Source organism: Kryptolebias marmoratus, linkage group LG15 (assembly GCF_001649575.2).
Source record: "Kryptolebias marmoratus isolate JLee-2015 linkage group LG15, ASM164957v2, whole genome shotgun sequence".
Taxonomy (NCBI): Eukaryota; Metazoa; Chordata; class Actinopteri; order Cyprinodontiformes; family Rivulidae; genus Kryptolebias; species Kryptolebias marmoratus.
The window spans coordinates 14,122,622-14,144,659 of record NC_051444.1 but is presented as its reverse complement, the minus strand read 5'-3'; the positions used below and the strand labels follow the sequence as shown (position 1 = coordinate 14,144,659).

Genomic DNA, 22,038 nt, shown 5'->3' with positions numbered 1-22,038 from the left:
AGAGGAGCTGAAGAGGCTTAGAGAGAAGGGGTGGACACCCACAGCAGCAAAGGCCTTTTTAAACATTCATTCAGCAGCAGTGGGCAGGGGTCACTATCACCGCAAATTGCTTGCTTTTAGCTAAAGAGGCAAACAAAGACAGAACCCTTCCAGTCATGGTACTTTAACAGAAATGAGAGCATTGATTCTGATGCCATTCAACTTCATGCAGCATGATGGATGAAAGCAGAGACAGTGAATGATGGTTTGTGCATGGACAGTAACGATGAACATAACTAAACAGCATATGCTATTTGTGTGACTAAGTGTCACAGAAAAGTGTACACCAGCATATGCATTATATTCATATGTAAACTCTGTGAAATGTCCAATAAAGGTGATGATGGTTTGCTAGAAAGCTAAAGACATTTTTATGGTTCTTGGCATCATGTCTAAATTATCAAAATTGAAAACTTTGATTGTGAGTTTGTACTTTATGCATTTTTCTCCATCTCAGCATTCTGTGGTTTTGCATTAATAAATCTGATAAATTACACTCATTTTTTTTTTACCATATTTGTTAATAATTTTTTTCTTTTGAAGATTTCTTTGAAAAATGGTGGATGTCACTGTTACCACCAGCTTTTAACATGTCCAAAACTGTAACAGTTTATGAAACTATTTTTTTTTTTCCTCAGGACAATAAATACATACAACTTTCCTGATCAACAGGTAACATACCCAGATTGTACCAGACATCCATCTCTCCACTGAGCGTGCGGACCTCAATGATGGTCTGGCCCAGAAAATCATCCGACTCGCGCTTGAAATGTTGCTTCACCCTTGACTTGATGTCATCGTCTTCGTCCCAGACGCGCACCTTTATGCGGTCAGTCGCGTTGTGACATTCACTTTAAGTTGGAGGATGATAATGTTAGGTCAAGACAATCACAACAACACAGAAAACTTGGAGTTACAGCAGCACTTTCAATGACAGCTCAGCAGGCTTAGGTATTCAGCAGACCAGAAAGGCAGACATATTCACAACTGCAGCATAAATTTGCGTTCAGACACTCAAACTTACTGAGCCTTCAAATGGAGAACAAGTCATGCAAATTAAAGCATTCTGTATTTTAGTCTCCTATTAATCACACTTTGATCACCTCAAAACAGATAAAAGGTCTTAAAAAAAACTATGAGCATTAAATATGTGTGAGAATTGTTCTTTTTTTTCTGTGAAATGATCATCTTTGGTCCTTTTTGTATATATGCAGCATTTTCTCAATAATGACACTATTAAACAGAGAAAAGTTACCATAGCATACAGTATCAGTTTCGACCAGAATTATAAAGCAACAGGTTTAATTTTGTTCAGCTCACATCTTGAGTTTGACAGAGAAACCCTGTCTGTGGTATTTATTTTAACTAATCCCTTTCTGGGTGGGAAGGCACAAGCTACTGCTGCACTAGTGCTGGAAACTCTGCCAAGCACACAGTAATGTATCGCTCTATTAATCTACATCCCTGTAGTAATGGAAAAGAGTTTTATTACAGCCACCACAGGCGTCTCTTTACAGGTGTGGAGCCGCGTCTGGACAAACAAAATCTCCATAGTTTGTAAGCAAAGAATTATCTATAACTACAGCAGCTTTAGCTTAAAAAGTTTCATTTCAAGAAGAGACAGAAGCCCACATGGACATTAAATTGTGCTGACAAAAAGAAATATGGGATGTTTAAGCTAGTAGGCCTGTACTGGCACTGGAACTACAAATGAAACAAAATAATCTTGCTTTGTTTTAACGTAAAAGAAAAACTCCCAGATCCTTCAGCAGCTGTTATCTATTGCTTAGTTTATAAGCATGAGATTGCAGTTGAGTTAAGAAAGACAAAAGAAATTAACCAAAAAATAGACAAATAATGGCTCAGTGTCACACATAAGACAAATCTACATTATGTTTCTGTTTTAAAATTCTAGTCTAGAACAGCAGAATATCAGACCTATAATGGCATACTGTCCTTTTTTAATATAAATTAAGCTTTGTATAGCTTTGATCTTTCTTCTTGGACTGGCTCTAAGGGAAGAAAAGCATCCATGAAGTGCCCCTGAATAATGGCTAAAAGCTCGAGGCAAACACAGATATATATACAAAACTCTAGGTAGTTGAGCAGCTCCTGAGAGGAAATCTGACTTTTCCCTTTCAAACCGGTTTAGCTGACATTCCTCTCAACAATGACGACGTCTGTAATGGTAACCATGGCAACTTTCTCAAAAGGTTTATGAAGCCTTTCATTAGGAATCAAGTAAAAGTTTGAATTAGTCTCCTAGAAACTCAGATGTATTCACTACAATCTATTTTGCTTTCAAATGAGCTAGATAACCTGGCAACCCTTTCAAAATGGATGCATGGTTTTATATGAAGCTGTGCGGCAAATAATTAAAGAGCCAAAAATAAAGCAAAATATGGAAAGAGAGGCAGGAAGGTGTTTTGGAACTTTACAGGTGATATTACTGTGGCTACTGCAGACACATTCTGGCCAAAGGGTGTAAGCTTGTGTTAAAAAATAAAATAAAATCGGAAATGTGAAACAAAACCAGCTTTCTGAAAAATAAAGCCTTCATCTCCAAAATGGCAGTAGGTGTTACTGTTCTTTAATCAGCTGAAAGTTAATTACATTTACTAATGTCTTAGGTTTGTTCTGAAACAGATAATTCAAAATCTTACAATTGTCAGGTTAGAAAGATGCCAAATAATTAGAGAACACTCACAAGTAGAACTTCTCATCCCAGACAGGGTTGAGGTTGCCAAAGATGGTCTTCGTCCTGCGTTTAGTCTTGCCCACCTGGACAGTGACATATGGGTCGCTGGAGCCGGTTTTATCCTTGGCCTGTAAACCTTGTGCACACATGACTGGGCACAAGACAGAATGGTACACATGAAGACATCATGTAAATACCACAAACCACAAGATTTGACAACCTTCAGATTCTAAAATCTTGTTTTGATCAAATTATTTAAAAAGTCTTAATGAGAACATACAGCCCTGGAGTATCGAAAGCAAAAGATTTCAAAATATAAATCATGGATGTCACCAACAAAGCAAGTGGATTTTTTTTAACATTTGGTGACTAGCTAACAAGAAAAGCAATAGTGTTGGCACAAGAGGATTATAACTTCACAGTGTCCCCTGTTATTTGAATCTACTACTTCATGTTCTACTCACCAGTGTTAAAAAATACTTTTAAATAAAATGTTATTTTTTTTATTTAATACAGAATATACAGTATAAAATTTACTGCAAACCATATATGCTCCAGTGAGCCATTTTCAGATTTTTTTTCCTCTTTGTGTATGCAGCTTGGCTCCATAACTGCACTAAAGTGCTTTGGAACCAAGTCAGTGACTTCTTGTTGTTTTATTTTCTGACTAAGCTACTGAAAGCTTCAGTAAAATGTCAGAATCCACCATAGAGCCGGCAGTTCACCTGTCTATGAGTATCGCTGCTACTCAAGGAGGCTGCTGACAGAATTTTTTTTTTTTAAATCATGCCAGAAGAAACAGATAATGCTTGGAAAAAAAGATAAGTAAATAAACATATCAGGCAGGCTGCAGCTCACTGACCTATCATTTATCTTTTTGACCTACATACAATATTTACTCTGCTCTTCATCGAGAAATGCAAAAGATATTGCTTACAAAACATTCGCACCTTTTTGTCCAGATGTAAATAATTAATATCCATCTCACCTTTGTGTATTTGTTTTGCATTTCTATAGAAAGTTGAGATATGTGGTTGTCATAAAATAATGTCTCAACATTAACTCTTTACACATCTGATACTATGATCTAAAGCTATATTTATGCTATGGATTTTTATTTACGTAAAGCAACTCTGAAATGTCACAAATACCTCATATATACACATAAATAACAACAGTTACATAGAAGTAATGCAACACTAACATTAAAAAAATCCTTCTGTCTACACTGCTATGGTATTTTGGCATAATTGAGGCACTTTAATGCATACATGATGTTGCCATTGTTTGTCTTTTTGATGTGTCCTGTTAGAGCTGTGTATCAGTGGTGAACTCCTTTTTGTTCTTGGCATTACGTACCATGTAAACACTACATTGTTAAAAATAACATGGTTGTTGCTGCAGCATATTGCAGTGTTGATGTAGATGTGTCATTGCTAAAACATCCACACAGCGTTGTTTTCTATAACAGTTGTGTACTGTGTCTGGTCACATGATGAGTATATGTATAATCCTAACATTTTCTCCTTGTCATTTGTTCCACCTGGAAGAAACTGATGTGCAGGTTTGTGTTTTGGATTTGCCTTTTGGACTTTGCAACATAGCATACACCATGTTGTATGTTGTATATTTCCTATGCTTCAGTCCAGCACATATGCATATCTATAGATGTGACTGCTTGTACCTTTTGGTAGAAAAGTATTTACTGTAGATAGCTCACCTCACTGGTTTCTGGACAAGAATTAGCAAGAGTCATTGAGCCAAGGGTGTTATAATTGTTTTAGCACTCTCATTATGTCTTCATAAAGAAAAATATTAAAATTATATTTCTTTCACAGTCAGTTTATTCATGTTTGCAGAAAATAGAACATTTGTTAAAATATTTCTGATAAAGAATCATTTCAACCTCACGGGTGTTTGAATTGTGTTGAAGATGGCCATCAAAAAATCCTGTCAGCGAAAAAAAAAGGAAAATACAACGCTAGCCTTGGGTTCATTAACAACTCCCTTAATTTATCTTATGTGGAAATATATTCATTATGTTCAATATGTTGCCCATTCTAAGTCTAAGCTGTAGGTAGCTATTCCATCCCCGTGGAATGACGAGCTGCTACAGCTCCTGCTGAGCTAGAACCTGGCTCCAAAGAAAGACAAGTGATTCAGAGGTGCAGAGAAGGAGAGACAGTGGTATTTCACAGTGCCATAAAAGGGAAAAAGGACACTGCTGCATTAAATATGCATAAGTGACGGTCTAAATAATTCAGGCTACATATATATCATTCAGCTCAATGCTGACAAGAGTTGGGGGGCAAGATATAGTGGTTTGGGGGTCTGTGGCCTGCTTGTTCCAAGAGGATAGTCAAAATCAAAAGTCCCCTGTAAGCAGAAGGTAAAACACAGTGACTTATCTTTTAGTGATCCATTAGATCACTGGAATCTTTTTTTTATGAAGAAAATTTACGTTTCTTATATGCAGCGAGCAGTAAAACATGCAAATACAAAGAGGAGATTATTTAAACAAGTGTCATATCTCATCCTCATTGTCTATGAAAGCCTGCTACCAAGTCTGTCTTGAAATTAGGTTTTTTTTCTATAATAACAGAATACAGTAAACATACTTAGATTTTATGGTATCATTTCATAGCAATACTGACTCTTATAAAAACAAAATCCTCTGAATCCTTCCCTCGGTGCAACAAATGTTTTAATAAAACTTAAAAGAAAACTTCCAAAGAAACAGAACTGAAATGACTACTTGATCCAAAGTTTTTTTAACTGAGAAGTGATAAAAATAAAATAAAAATGTTTAAGTTCTTAAATGTTCAAATACTTTTAAGCTATTTTTTCATACTTTTTGCTCCCTGTGTAGCAATTTATGAGTGATAATTATCATTGGTAAAACGTAATAAAGGGAACCTTTTCTTCTGAATAAAAAAAGACTAAAATAACAGAAAAAACAGCCACCTGACAAACATTTGACTAATGACTACTGTTGCTTTGTTTGTTGGTGAAATAATGCATTTAGATTTTAATTTTTTTAAAATAAGACTTGTATCTATTGAGGAAGTAAACCAAACTCAAGAGTAACCTAAAAGCAATGTGCTTTACTTTATGAATGAAAAAGTAAATAAATTTCAAGTCAGTAAATTTTTAAACTCTCTTGGTGTCCTCCAACACTACTCCTTTATTTATTTATTTTTTCTTGTCCTGCACTTTTAGTCCTCTGCATTACAGTCATTTTTCACCCCCACTCTCATTTGTCTCCCTCCCTCACAGTTGCTATTTCTCTGCTATGTATTGGCATAGTGGAAAAATGCAAGGTGGGCATTAAATGAGCCGGACTTTGCTCAGTTAGCACAGGGAAGGACTGGAGTCCAGAGAGAGGTTACAGCTAAAGCTTCCTGATCTTGTTTCAAGAGCCAGTTTGTGAAATGCACCAACAAAGTAATTTATGAACTCAGAGTTTATATGATAGTGTGCATTCATAAGTCTTTTTATGACATGAGCACAAACATGCTGCAGTCCACACTGGAGAACTAATGTCAGCAAAGACTGGCAAGAAAGGATCTGTATCGTGTGACAATAATTTCTGAGTTGGCAGTTTACAGAAACAGTAAATGATAGGATGGACACTGGAAGCTTACATTGCGTTTGATGAAAGAACAAAAACAGTAACGGGGCTAAATGACTCGGAGCATTCACAAGACAGTATGAAAAATAGCTCAAATATGAAACATGAGTATGAAAAAGGGGGTTCCTTCAAAATAAGATTAAATAATCATCATCTATCTTCACAAGCAAACTGAGACCCAAAAAGTGGAATAATGCACAAAAACGTTCTACATTTCTGTAAGAGTAGTTACATGAAGGGATATTTTGCTAGTGAGCTTAAATTTAAAGACAAAGACATAAGATCTCTGTCAGCTGTAGAAAAGTTTTTCTCTGCAAATATTAAAGAAAGTTTTTTACAATTCTTTTTAATACAGCCCTTCAGATGGTCTGTATTTAACATGCCATCTTTATTTCATAAATTTTCCCTCCTATAATTCACTTTCATTGAGCTACGTAAAAAAATCTCCAAAGATTTGCTGTTTGCCTCAGTACAAATTGGGTAGTGTTAAACCTTCTGCCTTCGTCACATGGTCTACATGACAACCAAAACCATCATTAATCAACATACCAATAACCTTCATAGTTATACCAGCTTTTTTTCCAACCCACATTACTAAATCAATTTCTTTTTGTGTCCATGATTAAATATGTATCACACACAGTGTTAGAGGTTAATGACCAAGGTGGTTTAGATTAATTAAAGGTAAATGCTAATCAAAATCAAAACATTTGTCATTTTAGATCACTGATGGCAGCCTCCTTGATTTGGCCTTCACATTAAGGGTTGAAGTTTGAGCTTTACAGGTCAAAGGTCACACGCAGCAGTATCAGGGAATTATTAGGTACAAAGAAATGTCCCATTCTGTTGGCTGAAAATTCACATGAAAATGTGAGCTAACAAAAACTCACTATCACAGCTGGCAGGTAAGTTATTATCTAAACGGATCAGAAAACAGGCCAACCTGTAATGGTGATTTTGGCCGACCACTTGGACGTCCCATCCAGCACTGCCTGCTTAGCTGTCTTCAGATGGGAGGCAAAGTCTTCTTTAGAGACGTGAAACATCTCCTGAATCACCTCGAACACTTCAGGACGGTTCTTCTCTCTTATTTTCATGCGCTCCTTCATAGCCATGATGATGTTCTGAGTTTTGTCTTCTGCCCCGTGCTTAGAGCTTTTCTCCACAGCTCCTGAAAAAGTCCATGTGTTTTTATGCTTTGTAGCATATCTAATCCCCACTGTTTGCTCTGCCACTAATATAATCTTTCCATTGAATACTCTTTATAATCACTGTATGTCTAAGCAGCTTCAGCAATCAGCAACTACTTTTTCATATACACTGTCTATCTAGATGATTTTATTCTTTCAAAATAATGTTAATCTTTAAGACAAATGAGACACATCTAACAATTTCCTTTCAGTGTCTGATCAGTCCCATCAATCTGCGAGTATTAGTGAGAGCAGATTGAAATGGGATAAAGATGAATCAGTTGTACAACAAAATAGTCTTCTGTTAGAATGAATAAGTTATAAAATGCATAGTTTTTTAGAACAGGCAGAGTGTGGATAATCCACTTAGAGCGTGTAAGCATTGCCAAGAGGGCTTTTCTAAAACGTCACGTTGTTCTTCACATTTGGTGTTCTACTCTGTAATAGCGAAGGTGTGCCTGACTGACAAAACTGATTGGATGCTGTAATGAGTGCTAGTGGCTCAAGGAGCAACATAAATACAGCCTGTAGCAATCAGTAAAGGGGTGTAAATTATATGCACTACACAAGGTCTGATATTGTAATTCAAAGGTTCAATAAGGCCAGTGGCACTCGTTAACAGCATGTGAGAAAAACGAAATCTAAAAAATTACAAATGAAATACTACACTAACATTCACTGCATTTATCAGGCAGATTTATTATTGATTTGATGATGAGGTTTAATTTCATTTAACTGAGAAAGGATGATACAAAAATCAGTGCTACATAGTAAATAATGCAATTGTTGATTTGCACAAAGGACTAATTTGGAGTATATGTCCTTGGATTGGTGATTTATGAGTTGTTTCATTATTATCCCGATGTGCAACTAAAAACAACATAAAGTATATAAAAACAACATTTGTAAGATCATGAACACACAAATCCACTCAAAAGCTATCAAAAAATGAGCCTCCCTATGAAAACACATCTGTGTGTTTTACTTTACTTCAAAGCATTACAAAATGTGAAGATAAGCTCCATTGCCAGCAGCATTAGTATGTTGGTGTATATATAAATCTGCTTTCTTACTTTGTAAACAGTCTGCGTTGAGCAGGTCCTGGCACTTCTCATGGCATTTAACACCACATTCTGAGCAGCGCATGCCCTGACGGGCGATGCCCCACAGCAAGCCTTCACACTCATGGCAGTAGGTGGGAGCAGTTGCCGTCCACACCTCAAAATTATGGGGCGTTGTGGAGGAAATTGGGTAGATCAAGGCCTGGAGAGTCTTCTTGAATACATGTAGTTTCTGAAAAAAAAGAGAGAGTGACAAAGAAATAATCATAAGGTATGACGCCAATGTCAAAGCGTGTGATGTTAAGAGAAACAGGTTTGGATGATGCTGTTAAACCCCCGTGGCATCACAAGCCGGAAAAAAATAAGATTTTATCACAACTTCAAAAGGTAATCAAAGCAAGCTTGTAGCTGAATTGCTTTTTAGAAGCATTCAATGTATTTTCAGATAATTTTTTATTAAGAAGACAGCATACCCACACAACAGCCTGAAGATAAAGTTTTACCTGAGGTTTAGAATGTGGGTGTGAAAAGAATGAATAAAAAGAAAAGTAATTTACAGTCAGACATTTTTTTTCTGTCCTAAGCTACAAATTGTACAGCTTTACTGAACTACAACCACTATTCATTCATAGGTCAACCTTATGTCAGCCTAAATTAGAAGCATCTTCAGTCTACAGGCTTTGTTTACATTGAATGGTTTAGTGACTGAAGCAGACAGTAAAGTCTACAGGAGCTCTGTCCAGACTGATTGCTGTATAACAGAAGCCTACTCAAATTGAATGTTTCACTGCAGCAGTCCTGCCAGCCACAAGGTCTAGAAAACGGCCAAAGACTTGCCAGCTCTTGAAGGCAGAATCAATGAATGCTGTAAATAAGGTTTTTAAATGTGAGCATTATCTGGATTGAGGGAGAGAGCGAGAAAATGACAGAGAAAGAGAAGGAGATGTATAGCGGGTGAATAAATCTTCACAAGGTACTTGTTCTCGACTTCTACAGAGCTCCACTCCTCCTCCTCCGCCTACCCCCCATCCCTCTGCTAGTCCCCAGCGTGTTGACAGTGTGCTTTAACACCTGAATTGTACCTCTGCACTTTAGCAAAACCAACGTGCTGCCTGCTCAGACACACAGGCAGTTTCGAACACACACACTCATAGAGATGATTAAATGACACAGATGACAGAACAACACGGCTGCAGTGAAACTTCGCTGATACAACACAGAGGCTGCTAAACTCTGGAAGAGCTCTGATGAAATACAAAGGGTGACAGAGAGATTTCCCCTTTAATCTGAGGGCGATGAGATGAAGCAGATGTCAGAGAGTCATCCACATTAGACACATGTAGACACATGGCAGAGAGCCTCACCCTGAAGTCTGCCAGTAACTAAAGTTAATACAAAAAGACAGGAGACAAATGAATCAAATTTGCCAAGTTTTGGAAAGATCAGAACTTTTGTTTGTCTCGGTAAGATATTTAAGCTGTTTAATATCTCACTATCAACCACCGCCATGAAAGATGGGAAATCATGTAATTGCCTGTGTGGGTACATGTGTACTGTTGTTTGTCTGTTAGCAAAATATATCTTGAACCACAGGTCAGCATTAATGAAACTCTCAAGCAATCACTGGATGTAGAGCTACAATAGATTAACTTTTGGAGTCAACCAATTCAACACGACCTCTACACCTAATCAACCTTAGCAAACACAAAAATGGCTATAACTCTATCATTTCCATAAAAATTTGGTGTTGGAGTAGCTGAAAGTCATCTCCAACATATATTCTGAGCAATAACAGTTCACATGAAAACTTTTATTAAAACCTTGGCATGCAAAGCATCAGACAATATGGATTCCTTCAAAGAACGCTTGACTTTTTCTTTTTTTTAGCTTATATTTAGCCAACAAATGGCAAATCCCTGCAGGGGAAGTATTTTACCATCGCAGTCTGTTTCTTTCATTTTTTTTTCCCATGTGTCTCTGTCTCTGTATCTCTGCTGTGCCGCAGATACAAGGAAAGTGTTGCATGCGTCAGTCCTATGTGTTATACTGTGAGGTAACCCTGGTGATTTTGTGCAAAACACTGCTAGAACTGATTGACAGCTGCAGCCTGTGCCCGAGAGCAACATGACAGAGAAAAATCTAATCTTGCCTCCTCCTTTCACCCCTCCTTTCCCATTTCGCCACCTATTGTCCTTGTCAACCATTTCATTGACGACACTATCCTCCTCATTCTGGTCCAGCCTTCCATCTTTGGCATTACGCATTATGCAATGTCAGCCCTAACTGGAGGTATATGTATTGTTTTAATTAGACAATGTTCAAATTGATATATGTTTCTAAACTCAAACTGATGTATGTTTCTGTCCAGCCTGTTTTTCAAGACCATCCAACTTTATTCAGCCAAATTACTAGTACAAGCATTTTACAATCACCATGTTATGTTGGGCTGCTAACAAGATGTCTGATGATATCTGAACAGACTTACAGCAGCACCTCACATCTTATTTCCAGATTCTTGTTGGCTCCTGTCAGATCGCAGCTTCCTTCCAACTTTGTGAAAGTCAATGCCTTGTCTCAGCAGGTAAACATGGCCTCCCTTTATGTTAACAGTCGTTGTTAAAAGACTGCGGTGCTCACATCACATGTAGCTCAGAACATCGAGCGGACACACAGGCAGTTATCTAGCCCACACATAATGTTCCTTTGTGCTTGAAAAAAGCTGACACAGGGGAAACATGGTGGTGAAAAACAATATTGAGAAACTGGCTTATACATCAGTGATGACAGACATTTCCATCCCAGTTTTAAATTTATATTAAAAAATGAAAGATGGTGACACAGATTAAATTTTTAAAAAATGCTGGGAGAAGAAGAACACTTACTAAATAGATTCAAAAATCACTCCGGGGAGGGCAGATAGTTCAACATGGCTGCCTGAGCAGTGGCATCAGGGTCACGAGGTCAAGATGACAAATCATTTTCTACACTTGTCTTCTCTCGTCCTTTCCTCACCCTTCATTTAGTCATCCTTTCTCATCTCATTCCTCAACTCTTCTACAATTAAACAGCATCTGGTTGTTTACAGAGAACTCTCTCAGCTCTCACAGGGAAACACTCTGCTGGACTTAATGCAGCAGATAAAACTCTGACATCTGCTTGTCCTACTTACCAAAAGCGCACAGTATACTGCTTTTCTTAGAAGTCAATTTGCCACAACTAGTTGTAAAATTTGTCTTTAATCATTTAAATTCAAGTATTGCCAACTATTTATTAACAATGTGCCATTGTCCACCAAATTACCAAAGCTAACCAAGATTCAGCTCCCATTAATTAAGACACTGCATCATTCACAATCATCTAGATTACGCATCATCACACAATAAAGACCCAGTCAACATTGTTCAACTGCACAGGTTGCCCATGAGGGACAAGTGTGACTTAAACATCTTCACAAACCAGCTCTCACAAATTAAAGGCCACATCAAGATCTATCAAAAAGATCAAATCTGTGCGCAATATGTGCAGAGCTCATTTAAATCCTGTAATCTCACAGGCTTAGGCAGCTGCTTGCTGCACATCAGCGGATATGAAATTGTATTCTTCTTCCTCTTGCTGAGAAACTGCTCTCTCTCCTGCTATTTGCCTCCTGTTACGCCATCTTCCCTCAGGGAGGGAAGAATTGCAATCAATTAATGCAGCGATAGCTCTGGAGGTCAACACAAAAGTGTCTCACACCATCGACTGAGACATTCTGCCTTTTCTCCATTGCTCAGTCACCCACGATGACCAGTTATTGTTACTGATCGCAGGGCATTCTCTAAATAAAACGCCCGAGTCACTGCTTAATTTCTGAATTCGGCCAAATTGTTTCACAGAAAGAGCTCGGACTGAATGAACCTGTAGTCACAGAAAGTAGTTTAATAGGCTGCGGCATTTATCTTGGCCAAAGAGAAAAACAGACAGATGACGGAATGATGTATGTACATTATGAAGTGCATAATAGCGCAATAGAAAAATCACTTTGGGACTCTGTGTTCTTGGCAACGTAATTGCAAACCCTGAGGAACAACAGCTGCAACAAACAGCATAGCTATAAAGGTTTGCCAATATTACAGCTCTCTAAATGCCGCCCTGAAAAATAATGAGCGCATGTGTCCAGAAAGTATAGTGCAGAGGTTGGCACTTATAGCAAAAAGGTTTGGGCATCTCTCTATTATATGTCAAGTTCACATGTACTGCCAGTGCCTCTGAAAGCTCTGGTTTCCTTTAACAGTTAAATAGCATGTACATTGATTTGATTAGTAATTTTAAATAAGGTCTGTGTTTGTCCACGGTTTAATCCAATATTAGTTCACTATTATTAGAGTAAATAGAGCCAAAAAAATGTTTTGACACACTTACCAGTTCTTCATTATTCAGGGTGGATCGGTTCACCAGAGCAAACGAGATGCCTGCCTTTCGAGCAGTGAGGGTCTAAAGGCAAAAGACAAAAAGGGACAAAATTAAAAACTCACTTCTAGGGTTTTGCAAGCGATAAGAAAGTACATTTGAAATGAGTGCTAATTGGAAAATATCGAAAAAAGAAATCACACAAATCCATTTTCTTAAGCCATTAGTTTTGGTAGCTTTATTTATTGCACTGATACCCCAAGCTATTCTGTATTAAAAAAGGACAAAAAAAAATGTTTTTAGGCACAAAAATTTTTCAAATAACTTCAGATGTATGCTTACCAAAGCCTGCGATTTCCAAGTGTTAGTGAAAAGAAATTAAAAAGAGAAAGAGAAACTGGTTTAGATGGAGAAGAAAATGTGAATGTGGAAAACACAAACAGCAGATATATTTCATTTACTGTTCATACTGAGCGCAAAGGTGTCTCAACTGCCATGCAGGACTGCCGGTTGGAACATACTGTAGAGCTCCTGAACAATTCAACTATGCATCAAGAGAGATTATCCAGCTGTTGCGTGATTGTTTATCCACTCATGCAGTGGAGGTAACTAAACTGCAGTCATGCTTGGCATTTCTAAAGTAATTTCTCTGTTGGATGAAGCTTTGATCATATTTTCTGCTGTCTGCTCTGCACATTATTTTGACACAAACAGAGAAACACAAGACACACACATTCATGTATGGGTGAAGCCAGCTGTACTGCACAATGACAAAAACTTGCACCCTGACACACTTAAAACACACACACCTCTGCTCAGTCAAAAACTTACTGGAACGTTAACCTGTACGCACCCACGCGAGTTATTCTCACAAACACACACAGAGAACACACAAAGATACACACAGGTATATATGTTAGCTGTTATATTGATATTCACTGTGTTTGGGTGAGCATAGATTGATACGCCCCATACTGAGGGAAGTAATGTAACAGAGGAATGCAGACATGGACAGCTGACAATATTGGATCAGTCTTTACCACGACCCTCTTGTTTTTACAGCCCAGCTATGGTAAAGATCCATGGCAGCCATGGAGAATGTAGGAAGGATTGTGACCTCTACATGAACTGTGAGTGTTGATGTAGGTTTATCAACATGCACCAGCACTGCTGAGGTTGCTGCGGGCAATACAATAAGACCGTGCATCCATAGGTTTATCTATTAGTGCTTTCTCAATCAATCGTCAACTTTTTCTTTTCTTTCTTTTTTTTTTTTAGTTTGTCGATATTTTTTCAACCCGCCGTAATAACGGGGGAAACCCCGCTGTCCATTCCAATCAAACGCTGCTGCTGCCCTGAAGCAATTACACAGCAAATGGGGGACATTGACAAAAGGGGGAGGCATGAAAGGGGACCAATTTGTTTGCTGACTACTGACTTCATCCCACGTGTAAAAGGCTTTGCTCAGTGTCACTTTTACATGATTTAAAAGCCTCACACAGTTAAATCAGAAGTCAATGAAGTCTCTCTCATATATTTTTAGGTTGAGTTGTCAACATTTCAAGTTTATTACAATTTTATTTTATTTTCCCAGCACCTGCCGAGCAAGAAAAGTATGAGGACAACTGGCGAGCATCGGCGAGGCTGAAATCTGACAACTCACTGAAAAATATTACCCATAGCTTTTATGGGTCCATGTAGGAATGGCAAAATATACACGTAGAAAAATCCAAAAAAATACAAAACGACAACTCATACTTACCAAGACATTGTTGGTTATTATTTTAATGAGAGATATGGACAAATACAGCATCAACTCATGTTGTTCACTGTGATATAAACATTCATCAGCATCCATGTGTGACATCAAGCTGTATTATCATCTGGATAAAATGCATTTTGTATACATTTAGATAAACACACTAAAAAAAATTATATAAAACAAATTCTAAAAGATTTAATCTAAGTGTGTAATAGTTGACTAAAATACATGATGATGAGAAACAAGCATACACAAGACAGACAAACGAGGTACCACATATTAGACAGTTACAGAATAAAGCAGACATGAATACTACTGGCATCACAACAGTCTGTTGTCGGTTGGAAAGACTAACCATGTGGCACTGTGCTAAAATGGGCCTCACTGCAACAGGCTTCTCTGTGGGATATTTTATCACACATTATGTTGCAATAAAATTAAATGGTGAAGCATCATTGTGACGCATTATCTTGAATACTCTTTCTAGACTAATTATTCAAGCAACAAAGTTATACAGCTAAGGTTATATTTAACAATCCTGAAACTCTGAACAGAACAGCTATAGTTTTAAAGCCTGCTTTTACTGTTAACTGACTGTATATATAAGCTTAAATTATAACACTGTTTCATTTTTTTTTTCATTCTATATGACATCTCTATTATTTTTTAAGTATTTTGACTCACAGATATTGTTTACTGCAACAAACATTTGTAAACCAAACTTTCTATGACCTAATGGAAATTTACAAACCGTATTGTTGCAGAGTATTCTTTCAGCTTGAAGGATATTATATTATCCAGTGATAGTAAACCAACTCTGCCATTGTGAAGCAGAAGAACATTCTATCAAGCTGCTAGAAAAGACATTGTTGTATTCAGTAGAGGTCCTTGCTCACACCGTGCAGGATTCCACTACTGTGGTATAACATGGGGTCACATAGATAGATTTAACATAAATCACACGTAACCTTGTTGAGGCAGATGACTCACCAGGTCTCGGACAAGAGGTACTGTCCTTTTGCGGCGTAAATCTGGCATGCTGTCAATACCATAAAGAATACTGCCAGCCCTGTAGAAGCAGACAGATTTAAGATGTATTAATATCATAATAATGCCATGCTGGGGAGACATTACTACAGTGAAAGGTGGGCCTTGATTTACACAGCTCTCAAACACCATGGATCATGCCTCCTTCTGAACCTGTCTTACCCCCTTCCTCTTCACGTTGCGTGGTGCAGACCACCCACTGTACACTTGAATGAACGTGAACAGTGAGTGTTGACTGCAGTCTCAAAAACTCAATGCTTTAAGCGTTTTGCTTCCCAACTGACAACACTTCCAGTTCTGGCTTTGTTTTCTCCATCGTCCTCTCTGTTTTTTAACTGCCTTGTATGCCATCCACTGCTCCCCTTTTTTTTACCAGTCTTAGTCCCACTGGCATCACCTTAGCTTTCCCTCAAAGCCTCTTTAATAACCTCAACATGCCTCAATGCATCCACAGAGAAAAAAAAATCCCCAAGCTTTTCTGTAAGTCTTCAGCGTGACAAGCTAAACGGGCCTTTGCTTTACTCCTCGGACCTCGACTCTGGCTGCCCTCAGAAACAGTAAATGTAGAAGATGGTTGCTTAGGGTAGCATCTCACTGGACTGTGACTGTTGAAGACTAGTTGGCAAACAGTATTCGCCAGGGAGTCACCAAAATGTCTCAGTTTCCTTGCATGAACTGCAGAGGCTTGCAGTATTGCAAGCTGTGCACATTAAAATAGGGTGTTATTTTCAAAAATTGGCTTTGCAAAACATGGTCATTTGTCACAAACATTTAGAATTCAGAGAGACTGCAACTGAAAACTTGTGTATTTTTTCTCAATTTTGAGTCAGCAACAGTCTTAGCCTAGTCTTATACTACTAGTACCAATAAAAGAAATAAATATAAATATTGGTTATTTTATGTCATTTGTTATACATGAAAAATTACTTATTAAATACACATCAAAAAATATGATGAAGCAGATATTTTGTTATAAATTAACATATTTGGACTTAGTTAACATACTTAACTCTTTTTATACAAGTTCTTACTAGTGGTAAATACAATTTGTTTATGGTATACAAAACACATTTTGATTTAAGATAATGGCCTTGGTTACTTATTAGTGCACAACAGTTGCTTACAGGTTTCTCCTGTTGTAGCTTGATTAAAACCTATTTATTTAACACCTTAATAACAGGTGCAACATAAAGTTAAATCCAAGGGCCAAAGGTAAGAAAGTACAATATTGTGAAAGCAAAAGGACATTTGAATTTCTGTTTATTCTCTGTGGTGTGTCAATCAGCAGCATAATAACTCAATTAGAGCTGCCTGCTAAAGAATCCCCATGCCTTTAACTTCTCAGTTTCTCTGAAGAAAAGTACAAAACAGCAAAGGAGCTCTGATTTGTGTAACTGTGAACCAATTATTTCACGTCGTGAACAACCACTCACCCTCCAGATTGCAAACCGAGCAGTTTGGGATCCAAAAGACTGCGAGGCTGTGAAGGGGGAAAAAAACACACCGTTTAAGACTATAAAAACAAAGAGAGTGCACTCTACAACACAAAAAAAACAAACAGCAAAAAAAGGAACAAAAAAGAAATGACATAGTATGTAGATGTACTTGGGAAACTACAGATCAGTACAGGATTAAATAAATGACTGGAGAGAAAGAGTGCAACACAGGCAGAGGGAAGAAGAAACACCACAGGCTAAAGTCCAGATTATTCCACAACAGTGTAATTTGAGGGCTCAAGACTGAGAGGTTTGCTGCTTTTGATGCTTCAGGCCAGATCTGCCTGTTGTGTAACTCTTTCTCTCTTCTTGCTGAACAAAGGTCTATTTGAAAAGAAATAAAAAGTTAAATAAAGTGCTAACCAGCGGAAAATAACTGTAAAATGGTAGGTGTTACATTCAATGAAATCCCTACAGATATCAGTATCATTTATCCACAAGAAAACAAAACACAAACACTCAAAGATAAACTCAACTACACTGGCTAAAACAGACACAATGTCACCCCACAAAGCACAAAAACACATGCACATGCAAAGAGATCACAAGTGTCTAATTAGCTGATAAAAGCAGTAACTTAAAACCTGAGTATCCAAAGCACTGGTGTCTGAAAAAAAGGAAATGACAAGAGGGGAAAAGAGTTAGGAAGGATTAGACTGAAACAAAGTGCACACACTTAGGACACTGATCTATTCTCATTGTTTGATGACACAATTCTATTTTGCCAAACATCTTATGTGGAAATGGAGACAGAGTCAACATGTGCCCCGAGGAAATGAGCTTTGAATAGAAGAATAGTTTGCACAGTAAAACCAGGAGAACACTGTTGCAAAATAAAAGGCTCCCATGTGAAAAGATGGAGATTCTCCCTTTTACACTTAAAATGCTCCTTAAAAATTGCAGAAATAATTTGAAATATGCCTAAATAAGACTCTGATCAATAACATTACATGAAATAATGCATCTGGCTATGGAGACATGGGATTTTACATAAACAAGAGCAGTTGAAATCATCCTGCCACTTTAACGATAACGGCAGAAGAACAGGACAGCGAAGGTGTGATTGATGTGCTGTTGATCTGTGGTCAACATATGGGAGAATAATCAGGATTTAATGTGTTACTAATAGAAAACAGCTGTTCACATGAGAAATATCAACTTGTCAATCTATTAAAACAACACATCAGACTGTTGATACACTATTAATAAATAGTAAGTTAGTTTTACTTTGCTCTTTAACTGTAAAATCAGCCATTTCATTGTTTGATGGGTTCCCCTAAAAGTAAAAAGTTTGCTTAATTGAAGATTTGTTATTAAGGAATGAAGTAACAATGCATCTGGAGATGGAAATTGCCTTGACAGAACAATAATGCTGGCTAAATAGTCATATGCAGTGTGTGTTTGGTGTTGTAGGTGTTTACCATATATGGATTTCTTTTCATGATGAATGATCCCATGGAAGTTTGATAAAAAAAGAACAGCAAAGATAGCTCCTAGTCTGCACACATACTGTATATATTAATCAAAAGGTTGGCTTTGTTAGTAAAGTGTGTTTTTTGTTGCTTTTGTAAATATGAGAGAACATATTGTCCATGGCACAAAAAGATGAATGCAATCAGAGAAACTACACCCAAAGAGGAGCTTAGCTGCAAACGGTACCATGGACAGCGATCAGCTGAGCTGCTTTCAGCACAGCTATCCAAGATAGAGGCATTTACTCTACTAGCAAGTCTACAGCTGCACCAGATAAAGCTGGACAACAAAGATAGGCTACAGGCTGCTGATATAAACCTCATTTCGCAGGTGCCTTAAATTTGTGGAACAAAAATGTGTCTGATTGTTAGAAACCCCCTGCGTGTGTGTGTGTGTGTAACAAAATATTATTAAGGTAGCCACTGCAGCAGTAAATCCGTTCAGTTTCATTGCTGACACATATGAACACACAGTCCATAGATCAAAGCTGTGAGGAACAGAAAAGCTTACACCTGGCTGATAGTATTACCATGACTGACCAATGCCCCAACGAACCCAGGAGGCAGAAAAATGTGCTCCTTTGAGAGAAGTGCAAATTTTGAGAGATGCATTACAGAGTCTTCAAACACAAACATGCAACAAGAATAGAAATTCTGTATTTTGACACAAAAGTCCTAAAACCAGAGATATGTGCTTTTCATGAGGCTCCAGATTTCAGAGTAACTTTCAGCTGTCAGCACAGTGACACAGTAGCTACACCACAACCGTAGTCCAAAGCTGTCAGTGCTCAAGGGCAAAAAGGTATTTCCAAGCAGCTCCTCAAAAACAAAGGATATTCTGACAAAAGAAGAGCAAGGCCTATGACATTCTTTAAGAACCTCTTTTCTTGCTTTAAAGCTCAGGGTTACACATACCGGGGTTAGACAGACAAAACAAATATGCACGAACAAACCCCAAATGTATGTTGTTGTTAGATGCCATCTGAAACTCTGTAGCCAGTTTTGTTTTGGTGAACACTGAATGCATTTGATAGTACAAACCTTTAACACATAAGCTCATTGCCCTTCCAAAGCATTATGTTTTCTTGTCACAGAAATCTTTTCCTGGTGACCTTTAGAGGCCTGCTTGCTGATTTTTGATTTTAGTAAATCAATATTGTCTTTAATGTTAGCTTCTATAACATAAAAATGTTTAGATAATGACAAATTGAGTGCTTTTGGTGTCTTTGTTTTTATGAAATATTTTATATTTTATAAAATGTTATACATTTACAAAATGTGTATTTTTTTTCATTGTAATAAAATGTGTTTATGTGCAAAAAGAAACGTGCATATAAAAATAATAACTTGTGAGCATAATATGACTTGTTCAAAAATATCATCAATCAGTAATTTAGATGCTCTGTATTTTGGTTTTAGTGGATGTAAAGCCAATTGACATTTCTGGACTGACATAAACACAATTCATATGTATATATTGTATATAAAGTAAGCTATTATTCCCTCACTGGCTAAATGCAGCAAATCTTGCTTTACTGGTTTCATCCAGCATCTCAAAGTCTTATCAATACAATACAAACAGCTGGGTGTAAATGGCCTTATACTTTACAGAAAACATGTGTGACCAAGATGACTTACTACCAGTTTACATCAACAATCTGACTATGGAATAACCTGTTATCTTCCCATTGTTGGTAGAAGTTAATTTGAAGCTTTCATAGACATAAACATGGATATATATAAATGAAGCTACAAGCAAACAGTCCTGGTTAGTCCAAAGCTTAAATATATAAAAATTAAAATCAAATTAACACTTGCGTTCCTCTTTGAAACAGCTGGGAAGTAAAACGTAAATAAGTATCAAGCGAGCTTTGTTGTCTTGAATAAAGATACTGATGAAAATGAGTGAACACTGGGCAAAATTTTCATAAATGCTATTAGTATTATTATTAGTAGTAGTAGTAGTAGTACTAGTAGTAGCAGTACTATCAGAAGTAGAAGTTATAGTAGTAATACAATTCAGAAATATGCAAAGTAGCATTTGTGGTTAAACATTTAGCACAATTTTAAAATACACAAAAAAAGTATTTTAAAACCTCAAACATTTTCAAAGCAACTTCTACAGACATAAAACAATTTAATCAGCGTATAAGTAGAAGTTGCATTTTTTAATAAATCTTATTACAACTAGAATGTTAACAGTCATGATTCAGCAATCCTTCAAGCACAGATGTTGAACCATATTAAGTGTTTAATCTAAAATCCAGCGAATCTAGAAAAGCGTAGAACAGAAGTCTACCCCTTGTTTCCCGTAGATATTTAGAACTGAATGAAATCACCTAAGCAAACAACGGAGGCCCTTCATTTCCTGTCTCTGCATATTTTTGATTCCACCTTTCTTAAGAAGTGATGAACTAAGCATAAGCAGGGTCTATGTTCTATAGTCCCCGAGGAGCAAACAGTAAACTTTACTAGCAGCAGACCTCTATAAATATTCCTAGCAAGGCTGACCTGGTTACAGATTGCCCTTGGGAGTGCAAATTAGCATCTGAATACAGACACTAGTGTAGCCCATTGAAGACAAGGGTAGGAGTGGCAACACTGCTGAGACTACCGTCACACATACCGCCATTCAGCACTCTTCAGAGCACAAGAATGAGGAGAACCCATAATTTACATGAAGGTCTAAATTTAACAAAAAAGGCAGAACACATGAATGTATTTTGACTATTTCTTTAAAAGTGCAAAAGTTAAGTAAATCTCATCTTGACTGTGTTGCGTACTTTACACTAAAAACAAATTTTGTCAATAAGTCATAGAGCTTTACTATTAATTTTTATAGGTTGTTTTGCAAAAATTGTTTTGACTAGAACTGGAGTTACAGTCAACAAATACCCAAGGAATCATACAAAAATGTAAAATGAGGATTTTTTTTATTTATGCCACAATTGCATAAACTTTCTACTAAAGAATTTTTATGAATCAGATCTTTAAATTAGTAGTGTTTGCATACATTTCATTTCTATTACCACTTGTGTTACTATTTTTCAGTTTTTAAAGTGATATTAAAAACAAACAGGTCACGTGTTGTGCTAGATTTGTTCTGTCTGTTAATTTATGTATTTATTTATAAGATTGGAGGTCACATGTCTTTTACAAGTATGGACAGAAGTTAGTGGTTTACACTCAATATATTCTATGCAAAATACAAGACAACAATACTGTGCGCAAAAAACGAAAAAAAACAACATAT

General features: G+C 37.0%; 1 protein-coding gene across 5 annotated transcripts in view; it reads right to left on the bottom strand.

Annotated features, from left to right (window-relative positions):
• The window catches only part of LOC108237353 (protein unc-13 homolog C), a 106,239-nt gene that overhangs the window by 70,252 nt on the left and 13,949 nt on the right, over positions 1-22,038 (bottom strand). For 2 of the 5 annotated variants that reach the window (XM_017418712.1, XM_017418714.1), the window contains exons 3-11: positions 17,898-17,920; positions 17,251-17,297; positions 15,761-15,839; positions 13,351-13,356; positions 13,021-13,092; positions 8,632-8,851; positions 7,312-7,539; positions 2,747-2,888; positions 721-890 (exon numbers count right to left, since the gene is read on the bottom strand). In XM_017418712.1, the coding sequence (XP_017274201.1) occupies positions 721-890; positions 2,747-2,888; positions 7,312-7,539; positions 8,632-8,851; positions 13,021-13,092; positions 13,351-13,356; positions 15,761-15,839; positions 17,251-17,297; positions 17,898-17,920 (987 nt within the window). The remainder of the gene's footprint in view (positions 1-720; positions 891-2,746; positions 2,889-7,311; positions 7,540-8,631; positions 8,852-13,020; positions 13,093-13,350; positions 13,357-15,760; positions 15,840-17,250; positions 17,298-17,897; positions 17,921-22,038) is intronic. The other 3 variants (XM_037979856.1, XM_037979858.1, XM_017418713.1) reach the window with 2 other exon arrangements.